The following is a 27579-nucleotide window of genomic DNA, read 5'->3' as shown; positions in this document are numbered from 1 at the left end:
ACCTAATCATAAATGAAATGAAGCAACTAGGTAATACAGAGGACAGTGATTGTGTCTACAGTCAGAAAGACTCTTCTTCCTGAGTTCCTGAGCCTCAAACATTACTAATTGTGTGACCCTGGACAAGTCATTTAAATATGTGCTTCAGTTTCCTCATCTATAAAATGAGCTGAAGAAGGAAATGGCAAACCTTTTCAGTTTCTTTGCCAAGAAAACTCCAAATAGCCATAAAGAGTTGGACAAGACTGAAAAATGAGTAATAACAACAATCATAGATGAAAAAGTTATCCAAATTTTTTATTTCATGCTGGAACTTTCTTTGGTAGAGAAAAATAAGTTTAAAAAATATGTCAAGAATGAGAACTTCAAAGTCTCAAACACATCTTAAAGACTAGTAGCCATGGTTTGTGATTAAAACTGCTTTGAAATCAAAATATATAAGTTTCTGGGCTGTTATATTTTTATAACAAAGAGTGTGACTAAAGCAGCATGGCAGGGGCATAGTGAACTGAGTTTCATTAACATTTTATCACTGAATAGTCTTTTCAGTATCAATGTTTTTTAAAATAAAGAATATTTCTTGATACTATAATACAAAATAAGCATTTTACTTTAAAAGAGAACAAATGGCATTTTTAAGGATTTAGTTCAAGTTGTTTTCATTAAATATTATTAAGACTTAACTGCAAATTATACAAAAACAATAATTTCCCCAACAACGTGAGGATATTACAAAATGCTACTTAAAATGAGCCAACCTGCTAATTTAATCTTCCTTACATGCTGATCATTACCAATACTGCTTAAGTATACTGAGAATGACAGAAGTGGTGAATAAATTTATATCATATATCAATGATCCCTAGTTGTGTTTTAGAATCCCTTAACAAGAGCCTAAAAATGATTTAAATTTACTTATTTTACCAACAAAATTGCCTGAATTTAGTATATTTGTCTTTAATGAAAAAAGAATCCAGAAATGTCATCAGTTATAAAAGAATCAATAGATTCAGAATTTAAAATGTAAATGTAAATACCTACATTAAACATGGTTTACATGAGTTGGCTTTAAAATATGACTAAACTTCTTTAATTTATATCAACTAAAAAAAGAAGGAATTTCAGAATATTTGAAATGCTTATCATCATATGGAAGTGACTGGTTTTCAGTGTAAGAAGGCTAAGCTTGTGGAATACAAGTTTTAGCAGGTCTGACATGAAGCTGGAAAGACAAAGGACATGAACTAGATAAAAGCTTGTGAATCTGTAGTCAAAGGACCAAAAGTGTCCTCTGGAAAGTGTGTGTGGAAGGTAGGGAAGGGAGGGGGAGATAATTACTAGAAGATCAGTATCTGGGTATACTCAGTTAAATAGAATGCCATTCACTATGTTAAATAACTTCCAACACTTGAAAATTAAAAAAATAAAAATACCCAAATACCCAAATGAAACTAAATACATAACTGGGGAACAGGGACATCCCTAGCTAACGTAGATGTAATCCAGCTACCTGGGGCAAATTTGTCCTTGATTATGCAAAAATATATAATTCTGATGGATGTAGACTGACCTTATAATAAGGACAAGGCAATGTGAACCTCCCAAAAAATATTTTACTATATTCACTGACTTATCCAATACCATTCATTTCCAAAGACTTGTGATGGATAGATACTGAAGTTGATGCAAATTTTAAATTAGACATAGTCTTTCGTTAAAGTCCCACTAGTGGAATTTACATTTCATCAGTGGAACAGGACTTATGTATATACATGAAGACAATATAAGATATGAAAAGTTTAGAGAGTTATGTGAGATTTGCTAGACTAGATGAATTAAAAGGTGGAATTAAGGTTGCAGGGAGAAATATCAACAATCTCAGACATGCAGATGATACTATTTTGACGATAGAAAGTGAAGAGGAATTAAGAAATTTCTTGATGAGGGTGTAAGGAGTTTATAAAAGCTAGAGACAGCTTGAAATGACATCAAAATAAACAAACAAAAATACAACTAAGATTTTGGCAACTGGTTCCATTATTTTCAGAGAAATAGAGGGGTAAGAAATGGAAGCATCAGATTTTATATTCTTCGGCTTAAAAATCACTGCAGACAGCAACCGTAGCCATGAAATTAGGACTCTTGTTCCTTGGAAGGAAAGCTTTGAGACATTTGGATAATGTACTAAAATGCATCACCTTGTTAACAAAGGTCCATATAATCAAAATCATGGCATTTCCAGTATCAGTGCATGTCTGTGAGAGTTGCACTATGAGGAAAGCAAAGAAAGCACTACAGAATTGACACTTTTAAATTGTGGTGCTGGAAAAGTGTGTTGAAAGTCCCTTCCTTGGACAGCAAAGAGATCAAATCAATCAATTTATTCAGGTTACTTACTAAAATATCAAATACCATAATTATATATACTTTGGTCAAATGGTGATAAAACGACTCAATGGCAAAAACCCTCTTGTTAAGAAAGACCGAAGATAGAATAAAAAGGGATGGCAGAGGATGAGATAGCATCATGGAAACAATGAAGTGAATTTGTAAAACCCCCAAGAGATAATGGAAGATAAAAGGGCCTGGTGCGCTATGGTCCATGGGCTTACAAATAGTCAGGAATGACTGAATGACTGAACAACAAAAACCTGTGGAAAAGAGAAAGCTGAGAAGAGAAAGAGGGAAATATGAGAACTGTTTTCAAATATGTGCAGGCTGGAAGACCCAACAGATTTGCTCTACTTGGCCTCAGGGGCTGATGCTGGAGGAAGACCAGAGGAAAAAAACCTCTCAACAATGAAAGCTTTCTAAATGTAGAATGCACTTCACAAGGAGATTGAAGAAGTTCTCTCTCACTGGAGGCCTTCACGTAGACAAATATTGTTGGGCATGTAGAAAGGATTCTTATCTGGCTAAGAGTTACATGGACAAGATGGTCAATGAGTGATCTTTTTAAAGGAAGATAATATTCGAAAAGATAATAATCAAGGATATATAACTTGGACAATACCTACTCTAAGAAGATCAGGAAAGGAAACGGCGTCAATGAAAGAAAAAGAGAAGGAAATGTTAGAGAGGCAGCAGAACTAAGAAAGTGATTATCTCTGAAGCTAAGGAAACCATGATCAATAATGTCAAAGGCTGTTATTAAAAAAAAAAAAAAAGGCAGGAAAAATATAAACAGAAACAAAAACCTTGTTAATCTTTAGAACCTCAGCTTTAGAATGTAAACTCCTTAAGGAGAAGAGTAGTAGTTTTTTTTTCTTTATATTCTCAACATTTACAATTGCATAAAGAACAAAATCAGTGCCTAACATGCTAATTACCCGCTTTAAAAGAGCAAAAGATCTGTAACAAGGTAAAAAGAAAGTAGGTTATGAAGAAGTAAGACCTAGTGAAGCAGGCCACACAGAGAAACTTCCTCCATTCTCCTGGCCCCTACCCCAATACTGCCAAGATACCACTGGGCCCCAAAGGGTCAAATGGAGTAAACTGTGGGAATACTTGCTTTTTGCCCCATTCCTACCCAGAGCCCACTGAGATTTTTTATTCCCCAACAATCTTTTTTGACAATGCACTTTCCCCTTTTCTGCTTCAGGCAAAATACCAACTCCCAGACCTACATACACCCTTACCAACATTTGTGAGCTAGACCCCACCAAAGCCACCCCCCAACCATGTATGTGAGATGCACATGACTGGTAACACTGAATCTATGTGCAGGAAGTCAACAACTATAATCTTCCCAGTAATACTGTGTACCATCATGCCTTCCCATTTTTCCTGTTGCTGAGCATTATAGAACATCATGACCATCTTGGCTGGTTGGTTGCTGTCCATTTCTGAAGATAACCAAAGGTACATCACTGTGTTAAGAGTCAAGTTACTGTGTCTTACTGTGGCGAATCAGACCAATATGAGCTCAGAATGCTCTGCCACTGGTCAAACACAAACAGTCTCTATGAACATCTGGAGTAACTTCTCTAATTGTACATCTCTCATTTCTTTGGGGCTAATGCAATTCTACTTTGCTCATAGAGTACAGCAACTTCTCTGAGGAGGGCATGGCATGCTGGATGGCTCTGTCAGTGTCTCCCATATCATACAATCGATTCTAAAGTTCTTGAGAGACCATCTACACTGTTACTATTTTCCTTCCTCTTTCCCCCCCCTCCAAGAATCATAGGATCTTTCCATTCTCCCTGCAGCTGAACCCTCCTATATGTTGTCTTCCTCAATTAAAATGTGAGCTCTTTGAAAAGAGGCCTTTTTGTTTTCCACTTGTATCCCCAGCAGGTAGCACAATGTTTGTCACATGGTGTAAGTACTTAATAAATGCTTTTAAATTCATTTATTCATGCCAGAAATAGAAAAACATTTAAAAAATCATTGGCATAAACCAAAAAGACAACAACATATAGTTGTAAAAGATAAAAGTTAAAGGATGATATTAGGGTTGATGGAGAGAGATAGGAAGTAAATTAAAGATACAAGAAAGAAAAGAAATGATTGACAGAGCAATATTCTGGAGAATTCAGGCTCAAAAATACAAAAGGATTAACTTTTAACAGGGAATAAGCATATCATTTAACTGAGCCAAAAGCAAAGGACAAAGGAATGGGTGAAAATACTGAAAAGTTTTGAGCAGTGAAGGAAAAAAATTGAGGGAAATCACTTCTGTAAGACAATGGTTAAGTAGGACATTTACTACATTACTGATGGGGCTGAGGAAGGCCTATTAGTGAGGTTAGCATTTTTACACAGTAAAATCTACCTTGAGTAGAAGAACTGCTGAAAAGTGAGACCAAAGCCTTCTCTCTCCACCAGTGGAGAGATTTGTAGGTAACAAAGTTTTTCCCATCAGTGGAAATTAATATTAGAGTTACTTGTGACAATGACAATTTAAATTACTTGTCTAGAATCACAAAGAGGTGTCTGAGGCAAGTTTATCCACTCTGACCCCAAGGAAAACTTTCTATCCATTAAGCTACCTTGCTTCTCTTCTTCACCAAGTTATGTTTATTAACAGCTTTATTAATATCTTCTACTTTAAAAGATTTTACCTCCAGAATAGGAGGGAAAGGCAGAAAGACAGATAAGGAAAAAAAGGTAAAAAATACAGGTTCATTTATTTAAACTTCCAGTAATAAGATGAAATAAGATGATGTCTTCTTGCTAGTTCATATCTCTTTAAATATAACTCTTGTGAATTTTTTCTAAAAGCAAACATGAGAATTCTAATCTCCTCAATTACTCTAATCATTTCTTAACAAATCTAACCAATTACAAAGAAAAAAACTGCTTCTAGGAAGCAGTACAATGGAGTTAAAATTAAACATTTTTCCTACTGCTATATAAAGTACAACTCCAATGTCTTGTGTCATGGAATGAAGATAATCTGGGATTCCTGAAGATTATGTCAGTAAAAGAAAAGTCCTGGAAGGTTCCAGGCAAGCTTGCCAGGCAAGATGGTCATTTGTTAATATATTAGTTGGTGATGGCACCTCATAAAATAAAAACAATAGAGAATTCTATTTCTGTAATGACAGCAACAGTATAACAGAAATGAGGGAAGAGAATAATAAGAATCCCAATGTTTTAAAGTCCCTCTATAAATATCAACTTAGCTACTGGAACTTTACATATGAACTTCTCAATCAGTGGTCAAAAAGAAGACACACTGAAAAGAACTGAGCAGAATGAATCATGACATTCTTGCTACAGACAAAATCATCTAAAAGGAAGTTGAAGCTAAGTGGAAGAATGCTCACAGATTCTCTCTGGAAGGGAAAATAATTGGTTCTATCCTAAGTTCAGAAGCAACTAGAAAGATCATTTCATTATGTATTTGGTCATCTCTTATCACAGAATTCCTAAGTATTTGCCAAAAGACCACCAACTGCAGCTAATATACAACATCTATTGAAGAAGCAATAAAGAGATTTGATAAAGTGTTTCATAAGATGCTCTAAATTAAATAAACATATGCTTCCAAGATCCAATAACTTCAATGTTATGGCACCAAAGTTAAGATAGTAAAATCAACAAAAAGATAGTAAAGTCAGAACTAAGGAACAAGAAACAGTAAAGTGATGATTACCCAGAATCCTAACAACTCTCTATCACACATATCAGGGGGAAAAAAAAAGAAAAAAAAAAAGGAGTTTTGAAGATCAGGAAGACATTGGATATCATGAGTATCTAATTTTTTAAAAATGAAACTGATTTTAATGGGCATTGACTACCTCAAAACTGTCTTAAGAGTCAAAGTCAGGAGTATCTGAAGAATCAAGATTACTGACTTATTTGGGGAAAAAAGTCAAAATGAATACAGAACTAGAAGGATAAAAGTGACCAAAAAATATGGTATGCAAACAGAACTCAAACTTGATCAATGTAAATAAGCCATTGATCTGAGAGGAAAACAGGAAAATGGTTGGAAGAAAATGACACTGAAACCAATTATATCAATTTCATATAAAAATTTAACTGATGTATATCAAATTCTGTAAGTAAATAAAGAGCTTAAAAGCCACTTTACTCAATAATACTTGACTTACTTGTTAGGTAGAAAAAGAGAACAGAAAAACTCAGCTCATAAAACAACAAAAGAGGTGAAAGGAAAAACAAATTTGAAAGCTGGCAAGAACCATTTAAACAAAATCATTCTAAAGGTTTAATGATGAAGTTGTAAGAGTAATAAAGAGAAAAATGATTTTTAAAAAACCACCTCTTTTTACTATAATGGTACATCCTATTATTTATTTGCTAATTATATAAAAACATTATATTTGATGGAGGGAAATATGACATTAAAGTTTTTTCTCTAACAAGTTGTCTCCCATGGACCCACCAAATTTATACAAGATTTCCTGAAAAACTTCTTGTTCAAAACCCTGGTGAATATTCATAAGGCAAAAAATCAGAGACATATTTGATATTGACATGTTTGCTACCCTCAGGCAAGAGATGTAATCCCTAAATTTAAGTCCCACAGTTTAAGCTAAAGAGGTTTCCTCTTTATATGATGAGCCTCCCCCAATTTGAGAATGATAAAGTACCGATTATATCAAGTCCTAGAATAAATATGTAAAGTTTCCGGGATGGAACACTGTCTGGACCAGATTAAAATTTGAGAAATATTTAACAAAATAAACAGAAGTCCAATACAAAATAAATACTGCTAATTTGGAGTTTTCCAAGTCAAGATGTTGGAAAAGTGCTGGTAAAGGATGCCATTAAAGTGATATTTGGGAAAAGTTGGATAGTCGATGGACGGTCTGAGTGAGTACTGCTTGATCTATATACTTCCCCATTCCATACTTATATAGACAAGACATGAACAGATGGGCAAAAAATAAAAAAGTTATGTGTTCTTATTGGAAGGATTTGCCGCCAAAATGATAAGATCACAGATTCACTGGACTATTGTGGGGAAGGGTGCGGGGGGGGGGAGGGGGGGTAAGGAAAGGGGTAATAGGGGAGATAGAAAGGAAGAAGAGAGAGAAAATGAGTATAAAAGGAAAACTCAACTTGAACTAGATTAAAAGAGTAAGTTATGAGTAAAACCAGTAGGAATTAGCAAACTTTTGCCATGCACAAGCAACTCAAGTGCTTATACGAACAAAGCAACAAATAATATTTTTAGGAAGACCTTTTTCCCCAATCAAAAAAATGAAAATGAAAATGTTTTTACAGAAGTATTCTTATTTCTTCAATTTATTAAATAGTTAATATTTCAAAGCAAGTTTAGCACTTTGTAATCTTAAAACAGCAAATAAAGATGTTAGGAAACATCACTATTCAATATCATGGCTGAAGCATAATACATTTTGCCCTACTTTTCAGCAAATTCTTTCTCAAAACTGGCAAGCTAATGTTCTAAGATGTTTAAAAATATTAACTAACTTAAAATATATAAACAGAACTAATGTGATAATTGTTCTTTCCACTGATCTGGAGAAATTTTGTGAACAGAATACTCACAATCTACTAACTGAAAAACAAAAACCTTCTTTTTTACCCAATTTGTCTTTTTAAATCAAATATTAAAATTTAAAAAAATTCTCAACAATTGTCTAAAGAAATTATTTTAAAATGCCTTCTTTTCTCTTGTTAAACTTTACCATTTATTATAATGCTATCTTAGGAACTTCTGAGTATAGGTTGATTTCTCCCTGGAATATCATTATTATTTGTATGATTTTCTTATTTAATAGTTTACAGTTTAGCTTCATCTTAAGTATTTTCATATATCTAGATCAGGATTAGATGATTATTTATAATAATCTATAAATCACAAGCATATAATTTTTTCCCACAGCATTCTCTGTCTTATTTTCACATTATTGTGAACTATTTTGTTTCATTAATGTCACTGCTCCCTTACCCTACTTTAGTGAAAAATGGGGAGCACAGAAACACTTTGAAGATCAAGAATGGGGAGCACAGAAACACTTTGAAGATCAAGGGGTTAATAGACCTATATATATACTTAATTGCAATATTACTATACAATAAAGAAATCCTTCTGTAAAATATGGAAGGGAAAAAGAAAATTTTAAATTTTATCTTATTTATTAATTATTTATTTAGTTGTTATATAGATCTGGGAAGAAAATTAACTGAAAAAGATTTGAAAAAAACAAACAAAAAATCAAGGAATAAATTAAAAACACAAACAAGTCAATTCCAAAGGACAAAAACATCAAACTAGTTGAATGTTAAATTTCTCTGTCAATAAAGAAAATCTTTTAAACAGAACCCTAGTACAACACAGCCTGAATATAACACTGTCTTTAGGATTAAATGCAAAAATGTTTAGATTTTTGTCTCATTGCACTCATAGGTGTTATACAATAAGCCTATAATAATAAAATTCCTGGAAATGATTTTGCAGCTTGACATCTAGCAAATTATTTTTTCATAAAGATTGTGAAACTGGAATTTGAACTACAAACTAAGCTTCACTTTTTGATAACCATGTGAAAGATGGGATTTAGCTTAAAAAGATTATCTTAGACTCAAAATAGGTATTTAATATGGGATTGTTGAACTGAAATAAGTTTTTCTCCTAGTTTAGAGAAATTGATAGCCAACTGAAATTTCTTGAAAATTCTTGTAATTATAGTTAACTGAATCCTAAAAAAAATGGCTATTCAACTTTGCATATGTTAGCATACATTTTTCTAAGAGGTGAGTATTTAAATTTAACTTGATATCAAATTGAAAGAACATATATCATTTGGCTGGGAATACGGAAACCTGCTGCTACTATATTAACTAATGAGCTATGTTTCTTTGGTAAATAATCTAAATTCTGTCTGTTTCCCTTTCTATAAAATAAGAAGTCTGAACAAGACATTCCATGATACCAACTTTCAGCACTTTTCAAGCTTTTGTCAAGGCAGCAAATATTAATACAAAGTAAAGTAGCAAGAATTCTTTGAGTAATTGGGGTAGAAGAGAACAGGGAAAAGAACAAAGGAGGTACAAAGTATTTGTGTTAAATTTGTGGAAAATAGTATATAAAATTTTCATTCTTTTTAAATCATGGAAATTCTGTGTGCTTCAACTATTACAAAGATTTGGATACATGAGGGGGAAAAATGACTGTACAAATATATAGTCATCTTATTAACACTATTATTATGAATTTTTTCTGCTTGAAAATGGTTTTAACTATCATAAGAACAATTATTAAAAAAACTTGGACATAATAGATAATCTAAGTATTTTATAGATACAAAAGTCAAAAAGAAAAAGCAATGAAAATCAGGGATAAGTCAACTTCTGAAGGGATGACTTGCCTTTAGGAAAGACTACTACATGTTTGGTTTTTTTTTTTAATCTCTTACCTTCAGCCTAAAATTTTCTATTTTATCCTATCAAGTTGAAATTCATTTATATTAGCAAGCATTCTTTTATGAAAATCAAATACTTCTAGGAGAATTAACTCTTTAAAATTGGCAAAGACTTTATCCAGAGGTAACCCAAAGTTTGGAGATTTGGGAACAAAATAGGTAATTCTAGAGAAGAGAGCATTCTTGTGAGGTAGGATCTGTGCTCTTGGGATAAAGTTCATAACTATGTGGAAAAGGGAGGTATAGAAAGGCAAAGGGGAGAATGCTAAACTTCACTTCATTGAAATTTTGCTTAGGGGAAACCCAAGAAAGGGGGAAGAATACATCTTCTTGTATCATGTGGCCCTCTGCTCATAGGATTATAATTTCAAAATCAAGAATTATAATTTAGGTACAATATAAGTTAAATAAATTCATGTGGACCTGTCTGGTAACCTACCATTTATAATATTGATTTCATGAGAAATGTGTTATTTATTGACAAATTCATGGAATAATAATATTAAAAGCTTGAAACAACACAGCTAGCTTGTACCATGGATGCTTGTGCTATCCTTCAAAAGCAAAATGTTATAAACCAAAAATGTTACAAAGAAGGGTTCACATTATGCCATAATTTCTTAATAATTTAACAATATATCAAAAAACAAATTCGAATTAAAATAAAAGTTCTTACCTTTAAAGTCATCTCTAGGGCCTTGTACTTCCTTCTTGTTCATTTTCCTATCAGTGCAGGAGTTGTTATGGGCACCTTTAGAGTTGTTTTCAAGGTAAGCTGAGCTGGTTCCTTTCTTGGAGGGATGAGGATCACAGAGTTTTGCATTAATCTTATAAAGCTCGAGGGCCTTAATAGCTGCTGCATTGTTATCCATACGAAGAAAAGTTGGACAGGAAGCACAAAACTCATTCGTGCAGACCTCATTTCCACAGCCCTCAGTTAACTGGTGGTAGTAGCGTTCTATTAGATGCTTTGCAGCTGCTCGCTTCCTGTACCAAACATTCAAACAGTAAGCATAAAGATTAGTATGGCGTTCATATACAAAGCTCATTCAGATTTTCAGCAAAGCAATAATTAGTCAAGCACAATCTGTGTAATATTTTAAAAGAAATTAAGAATATATAAGGTTTCTATTTTTAATCAAAATTTTGATTATCAGTGACAAAACATTTGTTCTGTCATCAGTATGGTTAAATTAAAATTTACTAGCTTTTAAGATATTTCATTTAACTAAAACATTTTATATTTTATTTCATTTTTGTATAAAAAGGTTTGAAGAAATATAAATTGCTAAGAATAAGGAATATTTAATGAAAATTACATGGATCCTACCTTTCGAAGAATGCGTTCATATTTTTAACATATTTTTAAAATGGGTCTATAATTAAAATTGTGTAGACTGCACAATAACCACTTAAAATTTTAAAAGTACAGTTTTGCTTTCCCTTTACCTAAAGACTATCTTTTGACTGCAACTGTTTGTAAATACCATATGTAACTGGCTAAAATTTTATAAAATTTAAAAAAAACAAATCTAAACTTAATTTTTCATATTTATTTACTACCCTACATACATGAAAATATCATGATACATAACTGTCTATACTAATTCTATTCTGAAAAGAATTGGTTGAGTTTCAAAATCCAAACTATGAAATATAATTATGAAGCCTATTACTTAATAGTTTAATAAATTCATCTCATATTGTATTCAGAGTTTATGAATGTGTTATGATGAGCTGAAAAAAAAAAAAAGAGGGACTATATATTCTACATACTTCGTAACCTTCAAAGGAAAGTGGGCATTTACCACTAGTGTTTGTACCAATCAAGATTGGATAGCCATCTAACCTAACCCAAGGGGTTATAGAAGAGATTCCTGAATGGTTTACATGAATTCTAAATCGAAAAATCTAGATTTCTAAGTCTAAAATTCTGTGATCATATGATTCTGGCAGAATAAGCCTGTAGAGACTACTGAATAAAGAAAAACATTTTATTATAGCCTACAGACTCTCCACATTTGCAGGGGAAAAAAAAGGGTACAATATCCTAGGATGTATACAGAGACAAAACTAAATATAAAACATGTATAGTGATGTGCTGCCCCTCCAAGATTCAGCTTTTTTTAATTTGTTTTGGTTTCTTCCTCAAGAGGGGGCGAGAAGCAGTAAAGTTTCAATGTCTGAGCCCACACAAAACAGTAGAGGTATAACAATAGTGAATTATATATTAAATAAAGAGTATATGAAAAAAACCATGCATTTCAAAGCAGGATTTTATTGTAAAGCTTACAAGAACATCCGATCTCACAGACAGGTAATGTAACATTCAAAATCAAATTAAATCAAATTTATTCTTCTGCTCTATCATGAAAGAAACATGCAGATTTGTAACCTATGACTCATGCCAAAACAGTTAACAAAAAACAAGGGCAATGTACAATAAAATGGGGTCAACAAATGCTCTTACTTTCTGCAGATAAAAAAACCAGATGTATAGCCATACACATTTTACTGATGTCATTTTAATAAAAAAATAAAAGTTAAAAATAAAAAAAAATCCTATCTATATCTCTCCACTAACATTCATTATAAAAGTTGAGGGAGAAACACATTAAATAATAACAATTTTTTCCCCTATGTTCACCAAAATATCCTTTGAATAGTAGTACCAAATGTAATTTTATACAATATCAATCATTCTTAAATCAGTTAAATAGTGCCAAGGAAATCTTATGAAAAACTCAAGAGCTATTTTCAAGTATTAATGGTTCCTCAGTGTCAGACTGGCTATGATGACAAAAAAAAAAAAAAAAAAAAAAAAAAAAAAGATAAATGTTGGGAAGGATGTGGGAAAACTAGGATACTAATGTATTGTTAGTAGAATTGTGAACTGATCCAGTCATTCTGGAGAGCAATCTGGAACCATGCTCAAAGGCCTATCAAACTGTGTATACCCTTTGACCCAGCAGTGCCATTACTGGGTCTGTATCCCAAGGAAATCATGAAGATAAAAAAAAGTACTCACATGTACAAAAATGTTTGCAGAAGCTCTTTTTGTTGTAGCAAAGAATTGGGAAAATGAATAAATGCCCTTCAATTGGGGAATCACTGAATAAGTTATGGTATATGAAAGAAATGGAATATTAATATTCTATTAAAACTTATGAATAGTCTGATTTTAGAAAGGCCTGGAAATATTTACATAAATATGCTAAGCAAAACAAGAAGAACCAGGAATACATTGTATACAGTAACAGCAAAACTGTGTGATGATTAAGTATGAAGACTTGGTTCTTTTCATCAGTTCAGTGATCCAAGGCAATCCCAATAAACTTTTTTAAGAAAAGACCATCTGCATCCAGAAAGAGAACTACGGAGACTGAATGTAAATCAATACATGCTATGCTCACTTCTTTTTTTCTCTCTCTCTTGGCTTTTCCCTTCTTGTTCTGATTTTTTTCTCCCAGCATGATTCGTAAAGAAATATATTTATTTTTTTTAAAAAAATCAATGAATGTGTAAAATAAAACAATAAAAAAGTAAATAAAATAGTCTTCCTCAGAAGACTTTTCAATTTTATACAAGCAAAATTTAATCAGATGCCATAGTGATCATTTTGGGAATCCTCTTTATGTAGAGAACCACAAGTAAATTAAGTATCTGATAGGTAGAATAGAACTCCCTGGAAAGCAAAGCTTTAGAATATTTATATACATGTGTTATGTATCAATAATCTTTCAAAAGAAATCTAGAAATAATCTACCTCAGTTGTTCCTAAATTATGAACCAATATTAACTCATTAATACATAAGCTTTCAAGTATCATGGAGCCAGTCAGGATAATACATAAGCTTTCTTTTTTTTTTTTCCCCTTTCCAATAATAGTCCCTGAATTTCATAAGCAGTGTGGCATAGTGGAAAGAAAAGTTAAATAAGAAGTGTGTGGTTCTGGGTCAATGATTAATCACTGAGTCTCAGCTTCCTCATGCATAAAAAAGGAAAAAAAGCACCTGTAGTGCTGACCTTAGAGAATATCTCTAAAGAAAAAGGATAATGTATGAGAAGCATTTTGTAATCTTTAAACATTAAAAAAAAGCAGCTATTATTATTAGTTTAGAGAAAGGAAGTATGCCCAAAGCAATATTCATATTCTAAAGTCACAATATCACAACCTAATTCATCTGGGAAAAAACTGACATTTTCAAAAAACAACTAATTACAAAAGACTTCTAAAATCTAATTAATTTGGAGCTAATTTAAAATTTATACTAATTTGGATAGTGTAAAGAATAAAACTAAAACCTGAGTTTCACTAATACTATGTTGTATCCAATCTGCTTAATTAGCCAGAAACCTGTAAGACATTAAATTATTATTTTTCGTTAAAATTTCAAGTATAAATCCTAGTATTCTTCTCTGACAAAAATATATTTAAAATTACATAATATTTCTCAGCACTAAAGTATATTAAAAATTATAAAGTTCTCCCAAATGACTCTTTCTGAAACATTAACACAAAATTTCCTTTGTTAGAATCTTCTTTAATATGGTCATCTTATGTGAAATTTTAAATAAAAGAGTTGCTTATGCAGAAGTTATTAAAGAATATAAAATTATTCACTTTTGATCATTCCTACATATTCTCCAAAATACACATGATTTTAATACAGAGTACCTGCTTTACTTTTAATAATTTATAATAAACAAAACTATCCACTTATGTACTTGGATACAGTTGATAATGTAGCACCATGAAGAAGGAAAAATGAAAAAGAATTATGGAATGATAGAACCAGATCTGGGTAACATATATATATTCTCTTATTATAAACATGGTTTCACATAAGTTTGATCAGTGATGTGATTTGTCTGTTGACAATCTTTAGGGCAGCTAAGTGGAGACGTGCATAAAGTTTTTCCGAGTTCAAATCCAGCTTTATATCCTTATTTACTGTGTAACATAGACAAGTCACTTAATACTGCTTCCTACTCTGAAAATGAGTTGGAGAAGGGAATGACAAACCACTCCAGCATCTTTGCCAAAGTTAGATATCACTGAAATGACTCAACAATGAGTAGTAGAAAAATTTCTTTTGAATGATTAGGGAAGTCACTGGAAAGTTTCCAAAGTATTCTACACCTTAATATAACCAGCATAAGGTTATTTGCAAAGAGGAGCATTGGAGAACTTTAAGTAGACAAAAGAAATCACATTTTGGTTTGAAAATTTCCCAAGATAATTTCCATGAATACCTTCAGTAAATATCTTTGTATTTTATGTTTTGTTTGATATTGATAATCAAAGGAACAATTTTTTTTTTTAACCTCTCCACGTATCAGGAATTCTTTCATGATCTGAATACCTTGTTAAAGTAAACCCTGAAATTTGCCAAGTCAGGTGCTTTTTATAATCAACAAATAGTAAATAAACAGTGGTATGCTGTGTCCTCTACCCATCAGTCAGCTGATGCTCCACAGAAAAGCATTTATAAGAAAGAAGGTAGGGAAAGGAAAAGGCTAAGTGCTTACTATGTTCCAGGCACTTTAAGTATTTTACAAATATTATCTCATACAATACTTACAATGACCTTGTAAGGTAAGTACTATTATTATTCCTTTTTTACAGTTAAGCATAGTCAGAAGTTAGACAGTCAGTAATTAAGGAACTTGCCAAGGGTTTCACAGCTAGTTAAGTATCTGAAGGTAGGTCTGAACCTAGATCTTCCTGATATATAATCTAATGTTCTATTCAATGTACTACCTAGATCCTCATTTATAAAAGCCAACAGTTTTTTCTGTTAACAATGACATCCTGAATATGTGCAGATAATTCTTATCAAGACATAACAATAATGATAATAATAAGTAACATTTATATACTGCTTACTTTGTGCCAGGAATGTATTTAAGTGCTTTACAATTATTATCTCATTTAGGTCAGAATTTGGTGATACGTTCAGGATCACAAATCTGAAACATAAAACCGCGTTAATCTTTTGCCTTCTTTTGGAATCTATTCCTTACTAAGATAATTTAAAATTGATTCTAAATGTCTTAAATAATATGTTGCTGCCAGCACAAATTGTTTTTCCTGGACTTTTGGTTAGATCTAAGCTCTCTTCTTGCCAACTGGTATTGGCAAACTACATTGGTGCTTGACAATTATTAGTAGTATATGATAGATGGTAGCTCTATTATTGTGGAGTGAAAAAAAGAAAATAGAATCAGTAGCCAATCTATTTAATTTTGAACTCTTTGTTGCCCTCTTTCATTAAAGTCTCACTTTTTTCTCCTGTTTTCTTGAATGATACGGTTCTTGATCTTCCATTATTCTAATACTTTTTATTTATTTATCAAGTACCTAGCACAGAAAACTGTGCTAAATGCTGAGGACAGATCTTTGCCCTAAATAAAGGACATTACTTCCTAATGGGTTTATTGGCTAAACTTATTGCTGAACTCTTCTGACATCATTATGAAGGTTACTTTTTTCATCGTTCCTTTAAGAAGTGAAGATGAATATAGTTGATACTATACGTGCTGCTAAACATCAATGGAGAAAGCCATACAACCATTCTGCCTGGGTTCATTAAAAGTTTACAATAACTAATCTTAACTGAGCCTTCATTGCTTATTACTCTTCACTGATTGATCCTCTATCTCACTTTCCAAAATACAAGTTCTAAATCTGCTTTTCTCTCCTCAAGGCACTGGTCCCCCAAACCACAAGGTCTATCTTCATGCTTCACTGAAAAAACTGAAGTCATCCACTGAAGGAGGCTTATGTGTGATTGTTACTAATTAATCCTCTGTAAAGAGGATCCATCACCAGTTCCTTCTTCTTCTCAATTCTACATTTAAAACTACCTTACCATCCTACTTCAGTTCCACTCACAGAGGAAAAGGTGAACTTTTAATTTTCAAATATAATATCTGCTGGCCAATTTCCTGTCTCCTCTAGAAATTTCCCTTTCAATCACCATTCTTTTTTCTCTTTCATTTTCAGTTTCTCCTTTCTTTGACTCCTGTTCTGTTTCCAAAAGTGCTTTAAAAATTTTCAACTGATTCTATTATATCCCTAAGTTACTTCCCTATACCTCTCTACTTCTCCCAGACAAACTCCTGGAAAAAGCTCTCTATGAATTGCATCAAAATCACTTAACAGAAACTGGTTTCTCTAAGGTTACCAATGATTTCTTAATTGTTTAATACCAGCTGCCTTATTTTTCCCTTTCTTTCTTCTTGAACCCTTTATAACATCTGATGTTGTTCACTTTTCTAGACACTAGTGCCTTCCCTGGGTTTTAGTGACACTTTCATCCCTTGATTCTCTCCATAGCTTTCTGGGCATTCTTATTAATTTCCTTTGCTGGAAACAGCATAAATTTCTCTACTTTTGGTTAAGTCCAAGTACTTTTCTTGCCAACTAGCATTGGCAAACTCCATTATGATATCAGTTTATGATATCTAACTATCTAATATGTATACAGATGCATTTGGAGGCATGAATATGCATATGTGTTTAGTATCTGGAGAACTAAGGATAATTTTATATTTTAAGCTATTTCATGGGTTGCCACAAAAGAAGTTTTATGCAGTTGGGCCCTTGCTGGCAATGAGATGCTCAGGATTTAAGTAGGCTGGGCCCTATATATTTTAGTTAGACTAGGACAGTCTTTCTAATTTAATATAACCTACCAGAAAGCATTGCTGGGATAGCCTTCAAGAACCTAGGAGTTATGTCCAAGTCACAATGTGGCAAAAGAATTTGTGAAGAGAATTTAGTAACCACCAATTAATAAATGAATTCTTTATTGGACTACAATGGACTATCTAGTTAATTTCACAGAATTTTGTCAAATAAAAGCTAAAGATAGATGGAATAAAACATCATTTAACAGGCACATGCCTTGCTAAATGAATAGATATTTAAAAATATTCAGCATAACAAAATTAACTCTGGGACCTGGGATCCTCCCCCCCTTCTGAAGAGGATAGGAGATGGGGTTAAATATCCAGGAGCTTCTCCTAGGTCCTCATTTTGAGAAAGGCATCCCAGAAATTTGTTTCAGCATTTCCCACCTGGCTAACTTCTAAACTTCATGATCTTCAGCATGTAACTGTAATAACTGTAATAATATGAAATCAACTCTGAAACTCTCATTTTCTCAGATCATTTCTCTCTAGGTTATAGGACTGTATCATGCCCTGCCAATAGGTAATCTCTCTCCTTCCCCACATGCTTTTCCCACAGGAAGGACAGGGATTGTCTTAAGCCTTTCATGGTATCTCTAATAATTACCACAGTGTCTAACCCCTATTAAGTACTTAATGTTTGTTTATGGACTATTGATTCCTAGGTGTCACACCATGTACTTCATTCAGTAAGTTACAATTGGCTACATGACATATAAAGGATGAAAAACAAATTAGAGAAATAGGCAAGGAAATGCCTTTCAAACTATAGATAGGAAAAGAGTTTGTGATCAAATAATATCCTCATATGAGAAAAAAAAATGAACAATTCTGATTTGCATCAACAAAATCAATGCAGTTTGATTAATGTTGAATTGAAAATTAGTAAACTGAGGAAAATTTCTTGAAAAATTTCCCTGGAGTAGTCATATCTATATTCTGGGAAATGATTTAAATACATAAGAACAATAGACACTGCACAATAGATAAATGATCAAGGAATATAAACAATGTGAGAAATGGATGGGCATTTGATTTCCACAGTTACAAAAATTAAATTGGAGAAATGAAACTTAAAATTAGAAAATTGAAACCCACAAAGGACAAAGAATTATCAAGGGTCCAGACTATCTTCCCTTAAAAGAAAGTAAGAATGTAAGTTCCTTGGGGACAGGGACTGACTTTAGTAATCAGGGTGACCTGAGATTTGAAAAGAATCTTTTGTTCTTTGCCCTTAGTCCTTTTCAATTACTTTCCCCCTTCAGAATGTAACCTCCTTGGAAGCAGGGACACAGTTAAATAATGGGGAGTGGAGATTCATTTCTTGTAAATTCTATAACATCCAATTAATGGAGAATCAGGAGAGGAACTTGCCCTTCAGGATAGGAAATAAAATCCTGCCTTTGAAGTTTCAAAGGTGAATCTACTAATCTAGGCACTCATGCTTGCAAGAATGTAAACTAAATCTTTCCTGCATTCATCAGTGAATCAGTGGAGTTCTTGGTAAGATGTTTTGTTTCTTCCACAATTTATTCCAAAAACAGGGGAAACTATCAATAATGATAAAAATTGGTTCAGATCACTAAGAGAAATGAAAATTAAAACTCTGCTTTCCACTTCTTAACCTTCAAAATTGACAAAGATGAAAAAAAGGAAAATGAGAATTATTCCTAAGATATAGAATGAATAGAATATTAATATATTACTGATGACAGTGTGAATTTTCCAATCATTTGGTAAAGGAATCTGAAACTATCACTCAAAAGTCACTATTAAACTCTGTCAAGCAATACCATTAGTAGCTATAAAACAAAGAAATCATTATATATAAAAAAATTTGTAGCAGCACTTTTATTTAACAAAGAATTGGAAACATGAATTCCTATGAATTGAGGAATAGCTAAACTAATTATGGTATATGGAGTAAAACTGTGTTACGAGAAATGAGGAGAAGTTCAGAAAAATAAGATTTGTATGAACTGATAAAAAGTAGAGTAAGAAAAACTAAAGGAAGAATTTATGATTTCAATATTATAGAGGAAAACAATTTTTGAAAAATTTAAGGATCTCTAATGCTGCAAAAGACTCAATGAATCATATTCTTCAGTCTTGAGAGGCAATTGACTAGATACACAAGCTGAGACATAACCATATTTTTAGACACAGCCAATATAAGAATTTACTTTTATGCTTTAAAGGAATGCTTTCTTCCTTTCCTTTTTTGGTGGGGATAGGGAATAACAAAGTGAAAGCTATGGGGAAAGAATTACAAAGGAAAAGTAAGGTTAACAATAACAATGCCAAAAATAGAGGACAAATGAAACATTTAAAGAATCACAGGAGAAAATTCAGAAGAGGATACAGACAAGCAAGGTTAGTACTGGACTGCCACATAAACTTAATATGTATGGTGTCCCAAAATCTTAGTGTAGTCTTAACCTTTAATAACTTAAAACAGTAGTAAGAACTTTGAGATATTCTGTATACTTAAAAAAACAAGCTGAACAGAGATTCACAGGATAATAGAGGTTTCAGCCCCAGCAAACTAGAATAGGCCTTGGGGCAAAGTGAATCAGTGGCAGCAGTGGCAGGGGCCGTTTCCAGAACTCTCGGCCCAAAGACAATAAGCAGGTCACACAACTGGCCAAAAGGCACTGACGGGTTTTTTCTACTAACACTGAGGCTGGCCTCTGTTGCTTTGCCCATCCTCGCACCCAGGCCTGGGCAAAAAGGAGCCCTAGCACCCCAGAACGGTTATCCTCCTCACAGTCCCAGGGCAGAAAAGTGCTTGTGGTCATTCACAAACCAGGAGAAGACTAAATACACCTCTTCTTAGATCACACCATCTCAGAGGAACTAAAATTTACAGATCCCTAAAAGTACCTCTAAAAAAAATGGTCTCAGGCTATGGAAGAGCACAAAAAAATACTGAAAAAACTAATAGCTCAAAAAAAAAAAAAAATAGACTAGGCTAAATGATAAAGAAGACACAAAAACCAATCAAAAGAAGAAGGCTTTAAAAAGTAGAATTGGCCAAATAGAAAGAGAGGCACAAATGTTCAGTGAAGGAAAAAAAAAAAAAATCCTTAAAAAGTAGAATTATCAAATGGAAGCTAATGGACATAATGAGAATTCAAGAAACAATAAAACAAAATCAAAAGAATGAAAAAATAGAAGACATGAAATATGTCATGATCCCAGGGGAAAGACTGGCTTAAAAAATATATCCAGGAGAAAGAAGGTAAAAATTGGTGGACTATCCTGAAAGCCATGATCAAAAAGAGAGCCTAGATATAATCTTTCATAAAGTTCTCAAGAAAAACTGCTCTGATATTCCAGAAAGAGAGGGTAAAATAGAAATTGAAGGATATCCTCTCCTCTAAATCACCTCTCAAGAGAGATTCCAAAATGAAAACCCCCAAGATTATTATATCCAGAATCCCAGATGAAAGAAAGAATTCAAGTATTGTGGAGACAGGATAATGCAAGATTTAGCAGCTTCTATATTAAAAGATCAAAAGGTTTGGAATTTGACATTCTAGAGAGCAAAGGTAGATTACAACCAAGAATCTTCTACCCAACAAAACGGTATAATCCTTCAGGAGATAAAAATTGGCATTCAATGAATTAGAGGACTTTCAACTATTGTTGAAGAAAAGATAAGAGCTGAAGAGAAAATTTGATTTTTAATTACAACACTCAAGAGAAACATAAGGTAAAAAGGAAAAAGAAATCATAAGGGACCTAATAAGGTTTAAACAGTTTACACCCTACATGGGAAGATGATATTTGAAACACCTAAAAACTTTTTTTCCTTTTTAGGGCAGTTAAAAAGAAAATAAATAGAGTTAAAAATAAATGTGAGTTGAATATGAAGGGATGGTATCAAAAAAATTAAGGGATAAGAGAGGAATGTAATAGGAGAAAGGAAAAGGGAGAAGCAGTATGGGGTAAATTATCTTAAATAAAAATGGCAAGAAAAAGCTTAGTGGAGGGGAAAAGGAGGAGGGGAGGAGTAAGTTGTTGTGCCACAGTTGTTTCTCTTTTATTGTCCTGACTCAGTTTCCCTAATTGTTCTGCTCAACCACCCCTCCCTCTCAATCATCAGAATATTTGATAAGGATAAAAGATCTTATATTTTAGAACATCAGAATGCTTCTCCCCATCCCAATTTATCAGATTATCAGATAATGTTTTCTCAATATGCCCCTCCCCATCTCTGGTGCCTCCCCCATTATGTTGTCCCCATCTCCAGTGCCTCTCCCTACCCTGTCAGAGTCCTGTTCCTGCTCTTAGCACTCTGACTTAGCACCCTGCCTCTGTCTACCCCCTGTATCTGAGCCATGTGTATATATGTCATTGAGAACTCACACTGTTTGCTGGATTCTTGGAGACTATAGTCTCATTCAGCCCTGGGACCAAACCATGGATCCATCTGGTCCCAATAAATCTTTCCCTTTCAAATAAAATATTAAAAACTCTCTAATCTCTATCTTGCCTCAGTTTCTCCAGCATTACATAGTGAACCTTACTTATTCTCATCAGAACTGGCTCAAAGAGAGAATAACATATATACTTAATTGGATACAAAAATCTACCTTACCATACAGGAAAAAAAAAAGTTGGGGAAGGGAATAAAAAAGGTATGGACCTGGAGTGATAGAAGGGAGATCAAATTGGGGAAGGGGTAGGTTTTCTTTCACAACATGACTATTATGGAAATGTTTTGTTTGACTAGACACGTATAAGCTATAACAAATTACTTGCCTTTTCAATAAGGGAGAGTGGGGAGGGAAGAAAGGAGAGAATTTGGAACTCAAACGTTTTAAAAATAAATGTTTAAAACTGTTTTTGCATGTAACTGGGGAAAAATAAAATGATAAATATATTTATTAAATATTTTTAAAAAGGGCAAAGTTGATCAATGCAAGAGAAAGGCCAAACAAAATGCAGAAGCAATCAAACATAATGGATAAAGTATTTGAAAACAAAACAAAACAAAACAAAAGACACCAGTGGTATAAGGAATTCCTAATCAACAAAAACTGCTTGGAAAACAGGAAAGTGGTCTGGCAGAATTTAAGTTTAGACCAACATGTTATACTGCACACTACAATAAATCTTAAGTGAATATATGATCTAACAGTATCATATTATAAACTAATTAGAGGACAAGGATACCTTTTGTGACTATGGTTAGGGAAACAATTCTTATCTTGCCAAGGAAGAGAGATATTCATCAAAGATAAAATGAATAATTTGGCTACAAAAAACTGAAAAGCTTCTGAAGGTCATACTAAGTGAATGTAGTTAGAATCAAAAGGGATATAACCATGCAAACTTTTTGATCCAGAAAAACCACAATTAGGTTTGTATCTCAAAGGGAAAAAAGCAAGAAGGAAGGGAGGAAAGGAAAGAGGGAGGGAGGGAGGGAAGGAGAGAGGAAGAAAGGTAAGAAAGGGAGGGAGGAAAAAACTGCACAAAAATATTTTTTGTGGTGACTAAGAATTAGAAATTGAAGGGATGTCCATTGACTGGTGAATGGCTGAACAAACATATAATTATGATGGAATTCTATTGTGCTATAAAGAAATGGTAAGCAAGCAGGATGATTTCAGAAAAATCTGAAAAGACTTATGAAGTGAGCAAAACCAAGAAGACATTATGCAAAGTAAGAATACTGGACTATCAACAACTGTGAATGCTTTAACTATTCTTAGCAATACAATCCCAAAGGACTCGTGATAAAAAAACACTTATAGAGAAAAAACCGATGCTGTCTGACCAAAGCATACTATTTTTCACTTGCTTTTTTGTTCGAGATTTTTTTGTAGAAAATGACTAATATGGAAATTTTTATAGGATTACACATGAATAATCTCTATCAGACTGCTTACCATTTCAGGGGAAAAGGGAAGAGGTGGGAGGGAAGAATAGAATTTAGAACTTAAACAAGCAAAAAAACCCAACAAATGTTTTAAATTTGTTTTTACATGTAATTGGGGAAAATAATTTTTAAAAAATCTGAAGAGAAACAACTGGGGGAAAATGTTGAGAGAAAACTTATTGGATTAAGGTATACTAAGATATATGAAGAAATTTATATAAATATATGTATGAACCGTGCCCCTACTAGATAAATGGTCTAAGTTAATAACACACAATTTTCAAATGATAAAGTACAAGCTATCAACCATGAGGTGAGAAAATGGTGCAAGTCACAAATAAGAGAACTATAAATAAGAGAACTATAAATTTAACAAAATTCAGAAGTTACACCTTACACCTCTCAGCTTGGCTAAAAATGACAAAAGAATAAATTAATAATAACTATTGGGGGGGCTGTGAGTGGACAGGAATACTGCTTATAGAACTGTGCATAAACTGGATTAACCAGTAAGGAAAACAATTTAGAATTTCAAAACCCATTACAATGTAAACACCCTATGAGCCAACAGTAATACCACTACTAGGCATTTTTTTTCCTCCTGTAGTGGCAACGATCTGATCCACTTCATTATCACCCTCTGCCTCTTTGATTGAACCCATGAACTTAACACCTCCATTGAAGGAGTGTACTACTCAACTTGGATATCTTATTTCTCACCTAGCTGAACTACTATGAGACTTCTCTATCATGGACATGAATTAAATACTAGATTGCCTTAGTATGTTTGTCTTTCCCCATTAGACTGTAAGCTTAGGGCAGGTAGGTAGTGTAAAGGATACAGCACAGGTTTTAGAGTTCAAATCCAGTCTCAGATACTTAGTAGCTGTATGACCCTGGCAAGTCACTTAATACTGACAGCTTCAAATTGAAAAAAAAATTGTAAGCTCTTTGATGGTACTGTCCATTTTTCTATATATGTATTATTCCCAGTGCTTAGCATAGTGATGGCACACATTGGGAGCTTAACAAATATTTACTGATGAAAACTTAATTCATTTATCTTGATCTATGAAATAAAATACTAACAAACTATAATTTCTTACATTTCTGTTACTTTCTATATTCTGTTAAATGTAGAAAGCTTTTATAACATGGAGAGTCATATTGATAATTATGTTAAGAATAATACTGACACTCATTCAACATGAAAAAACCACACATATATGTCATTTTGCCCAGGAATGTGTTTTTGTAGTGACATCCAATCAATCTACAGGCATTTACTGTGTGCTGTAGGCTAGGTATTGTACAAGGTGCCAGAAATTCAAAGAAAAAAATGGAATGATCCCTGACTTCAAGAAACTTTCATTATATATAACCTCGTAGAAATGCTCAATACTTTAAACAAGCCAATGAAGCCATATTACTTACACTGATTTTAAAGGGTTAAAAACAATTAGGTTAATGTTCTTCTATATTATAGAAATCTTCCCCTTGGGCTGCAGACATAGCAAAAAAGAAAATGTTATCAAAAAAGAATTTATGCAATACTATATCAATGAGAAGTTGGACCTTGTGTTAGGTTACCTTCTTGTCCACAAGCATTAACTTTTCCCTAGATTAAGGGAATTCCTTTCATGAAGCAAAATAAATATGCAAATTCTTATGTTACCAAAATATAGACAGACAGACGTTATGAAACTCATTAAGCCAAGTTACTTTGGATTAACAACTCAAAACCTGAAGTTTAAAAAAATTTACTAGAAGCTTAAAAACATCTCGATTGAAGTGTTAAAAGTTCTTCTAGGCAGTCCCTCCTAACTACTCTGCACTTCACGTTTAGAATGCCTTCCTTTGAATCTTCCCATCTTTAGCCAAGGCTCATATCTCTGTGAAGCCTTTATAGATCACCCTAGATATTTATTTCTTCTTGGTCCTCTTCAAATCACCTTGTATTAACACACACACACACACACACACACACACACACACACACACACACACATTGTATTCTCCAGTGGTGCTAGGTGGTACAAGAATGTTTAATCTGAAGAGGAAGACCTGAGCTCAATGTAGCATCAAACCCTACTAGGTGTGACCCAGAACAAATTAAATTGCTTCCAATCTCCGTTTCCTCATCTGTAAAAATGGGAAAATAATGGCACCCATCTCCAAGGATGGTTGAGAGGACAAAATGAGATATTTGTAAAGCACACTGCAAACCTTAAAAGCTCTATGTATATTCTAGCTATGATGACAATAATCTCAGCTCTTTTGTCTTTGTAAATTTAGCACATATTTCCGAAGGATGTTGCAACAGCAGGTGCTCAATAAATGTTAGTTGAATTGAAATCAATTATTAAGCATGGGATACTTCTCATGCTTTTCATAAAAATGTTAGTTTTAGAGAGATAAAATACTTTAAAGAATGTTCAAATAACTAACAAAATTATAAATGTAAATGTTCATATTTAGCAAAGTCATAAAAATATTACGTATCAAGATTTCAGAGTAATATCTCAACATTTATTTCTTTTTAGCTAAAGGCATGATTCTTAATAGCTTGAGTTTTCTATGGTATTTAGAAGAGAATCATTTACACAGCAAATATTAAGAAATCTGAATGTCTCATTATAGCAAAACCTGGTTTCCTTGATGCATTTTAAATTTCACACACACACACACACACACACACACACACACACACACACACACACACACACCATCTTTCCTGAGCTATATAAATGACATAAAGTAATGATGCACATGAATACCCTAGAGCAAGTAAGTATCTATGGGGAAGATTACCTTTTAAAAACATATAGGGTCATTACTACATATCCATAATTATAGAAAGAAGAAATACTGTAATTTCATTGACTAAGATGACTGAAATCTAAAATAAATGAAACTCTGAATGAATGACTCGGGGATTCTAAGTAGGAGTTTCTAAGGTATAGTCTAATAACAACTCTGACATTGATTGTGCTATATTATGCCCCACAATTACTAGACTTTGCTCTCACCTCCAATTTTAGAAATTGATTTAAGAAACTTGAAAAGTATGTATTTTGCCCACCAACCCCACTGAACAGCTCTCTGAATCTTTCTCGAATAAGCCCATCCCCTTTAATTTCAACATCACGATGGCAGAAACTTTCATTATCAAATTCCTGCTCTATTGAGATTCCTGAAAAGTCTGCCTCTTTCCAAGCTAAAGAACATTACTGTCATTTAACCTACACTCACAGATTCCCATGAATTCAAATGAAACTTCAAAAATCAATGTCCCCAGGTAACATATGCATTCCATTGAAAGCAGTCCTAGTAAGTAACCATTCAATTTGTTAGATTAATATTAGTTACACCAAGACCTGATCATTTCATTCTTCTGATCAAAATACTTCAATAAATCCTTACTGACTGGTTAAGTCTCACTGCATATTAAGAATATCTTCTATATCACTTCAAGAATCTCATCCTGTTTTCCTTCATGTATCTTCATGTGTCAAGATTCTCTCTCTCTCTCTCCAATCTATCTCTGAATAATTGGCAGCATAATACTGCTAAAACACAAACTCAAAACAAAACATCCATCACTCAAACCCAAATGACTTCCTAACATCTTTAAGATCAAATAAAAACTTCTCCACTTAGCATTTAATGCCCTTAACTACTGGGCTCCAACTTCTTTTTTTTCCACTCTCCTTCACATATTTTAAGATTTACTGATAGCACGCTTGTTGGTGTTCTTCAAAATACTCTCATCTCCGTGACTTTTGGCATGATGCCCCCCATCAGGGGTGCATTCTTTCTTATCTCTATCTCCAACTCCTTTACCAAGCTTGGGTCAAACATCTCCTTTTCTGATCCTGGTTCTTTCCTCTATTAACTATCTTGCAACTATGTATTTTTTTTAATATATGTCATCTCCCATGATGAAAAGCAAGCTTCCTGAAGACAGAAAAAATTTTTTGGTCATTTTATCCATAGAACCTCACAGTAACTACAATATTCTTGACATATGCCAAATATATAACTGAGTGATTGATATATGCTATAGTACAAACAAACCAGGGTACTTCTTATTCCTTCACAAATCCATCCTTCAAGATTTTGTTCATG

General features: G+C 33.0%; 1 protein-coding gene across 5 annotated transcripts in view; it reads right to left on the bottom strand.

Moving 5' to 3' along the window:
* UBE3A (ubiquitin protein ligase E3A) overlaps positions 1–27579 on the bottom strand; it is a 76991-nt gene that overhangs the window by 40267 nt on the left and 9145 nt on the right. For all 5 annotated transcript variants that reach the window (XM_003765632.4, XM_031959104.1, XM_031959103.1 and 2 more), the window contains one exon: positions 10543–10853. In XM_003765632.4, the coding sequence (XP_003765680.1) occupies positions 10543–10853 (311 nt within the window). The remainder of the gene's footprint in view (positions 1–10542; positions 10854–27579) is intronic.

This window comes from Sarcophilus harrisii, chromosome 3 (genome assembly GCF_902635505.1).
Source record: "Sarcophilus harrisii chromosome 3, mSarHar1.11, whole genome shotgun sequence".
Classification (NCBI taxonomy): Eukaryota; Metazoa; Chordata; class Mammalia; order Dasyuromorphia; family Dasyuridae; genus Sarcophilus; species Sarcophilus harrisii.
The sequence above is the reverse complement of the archived record's forward strand: the minus strand, read 5'-3'. Positions and strand labels throughout refer to the sequence as shown.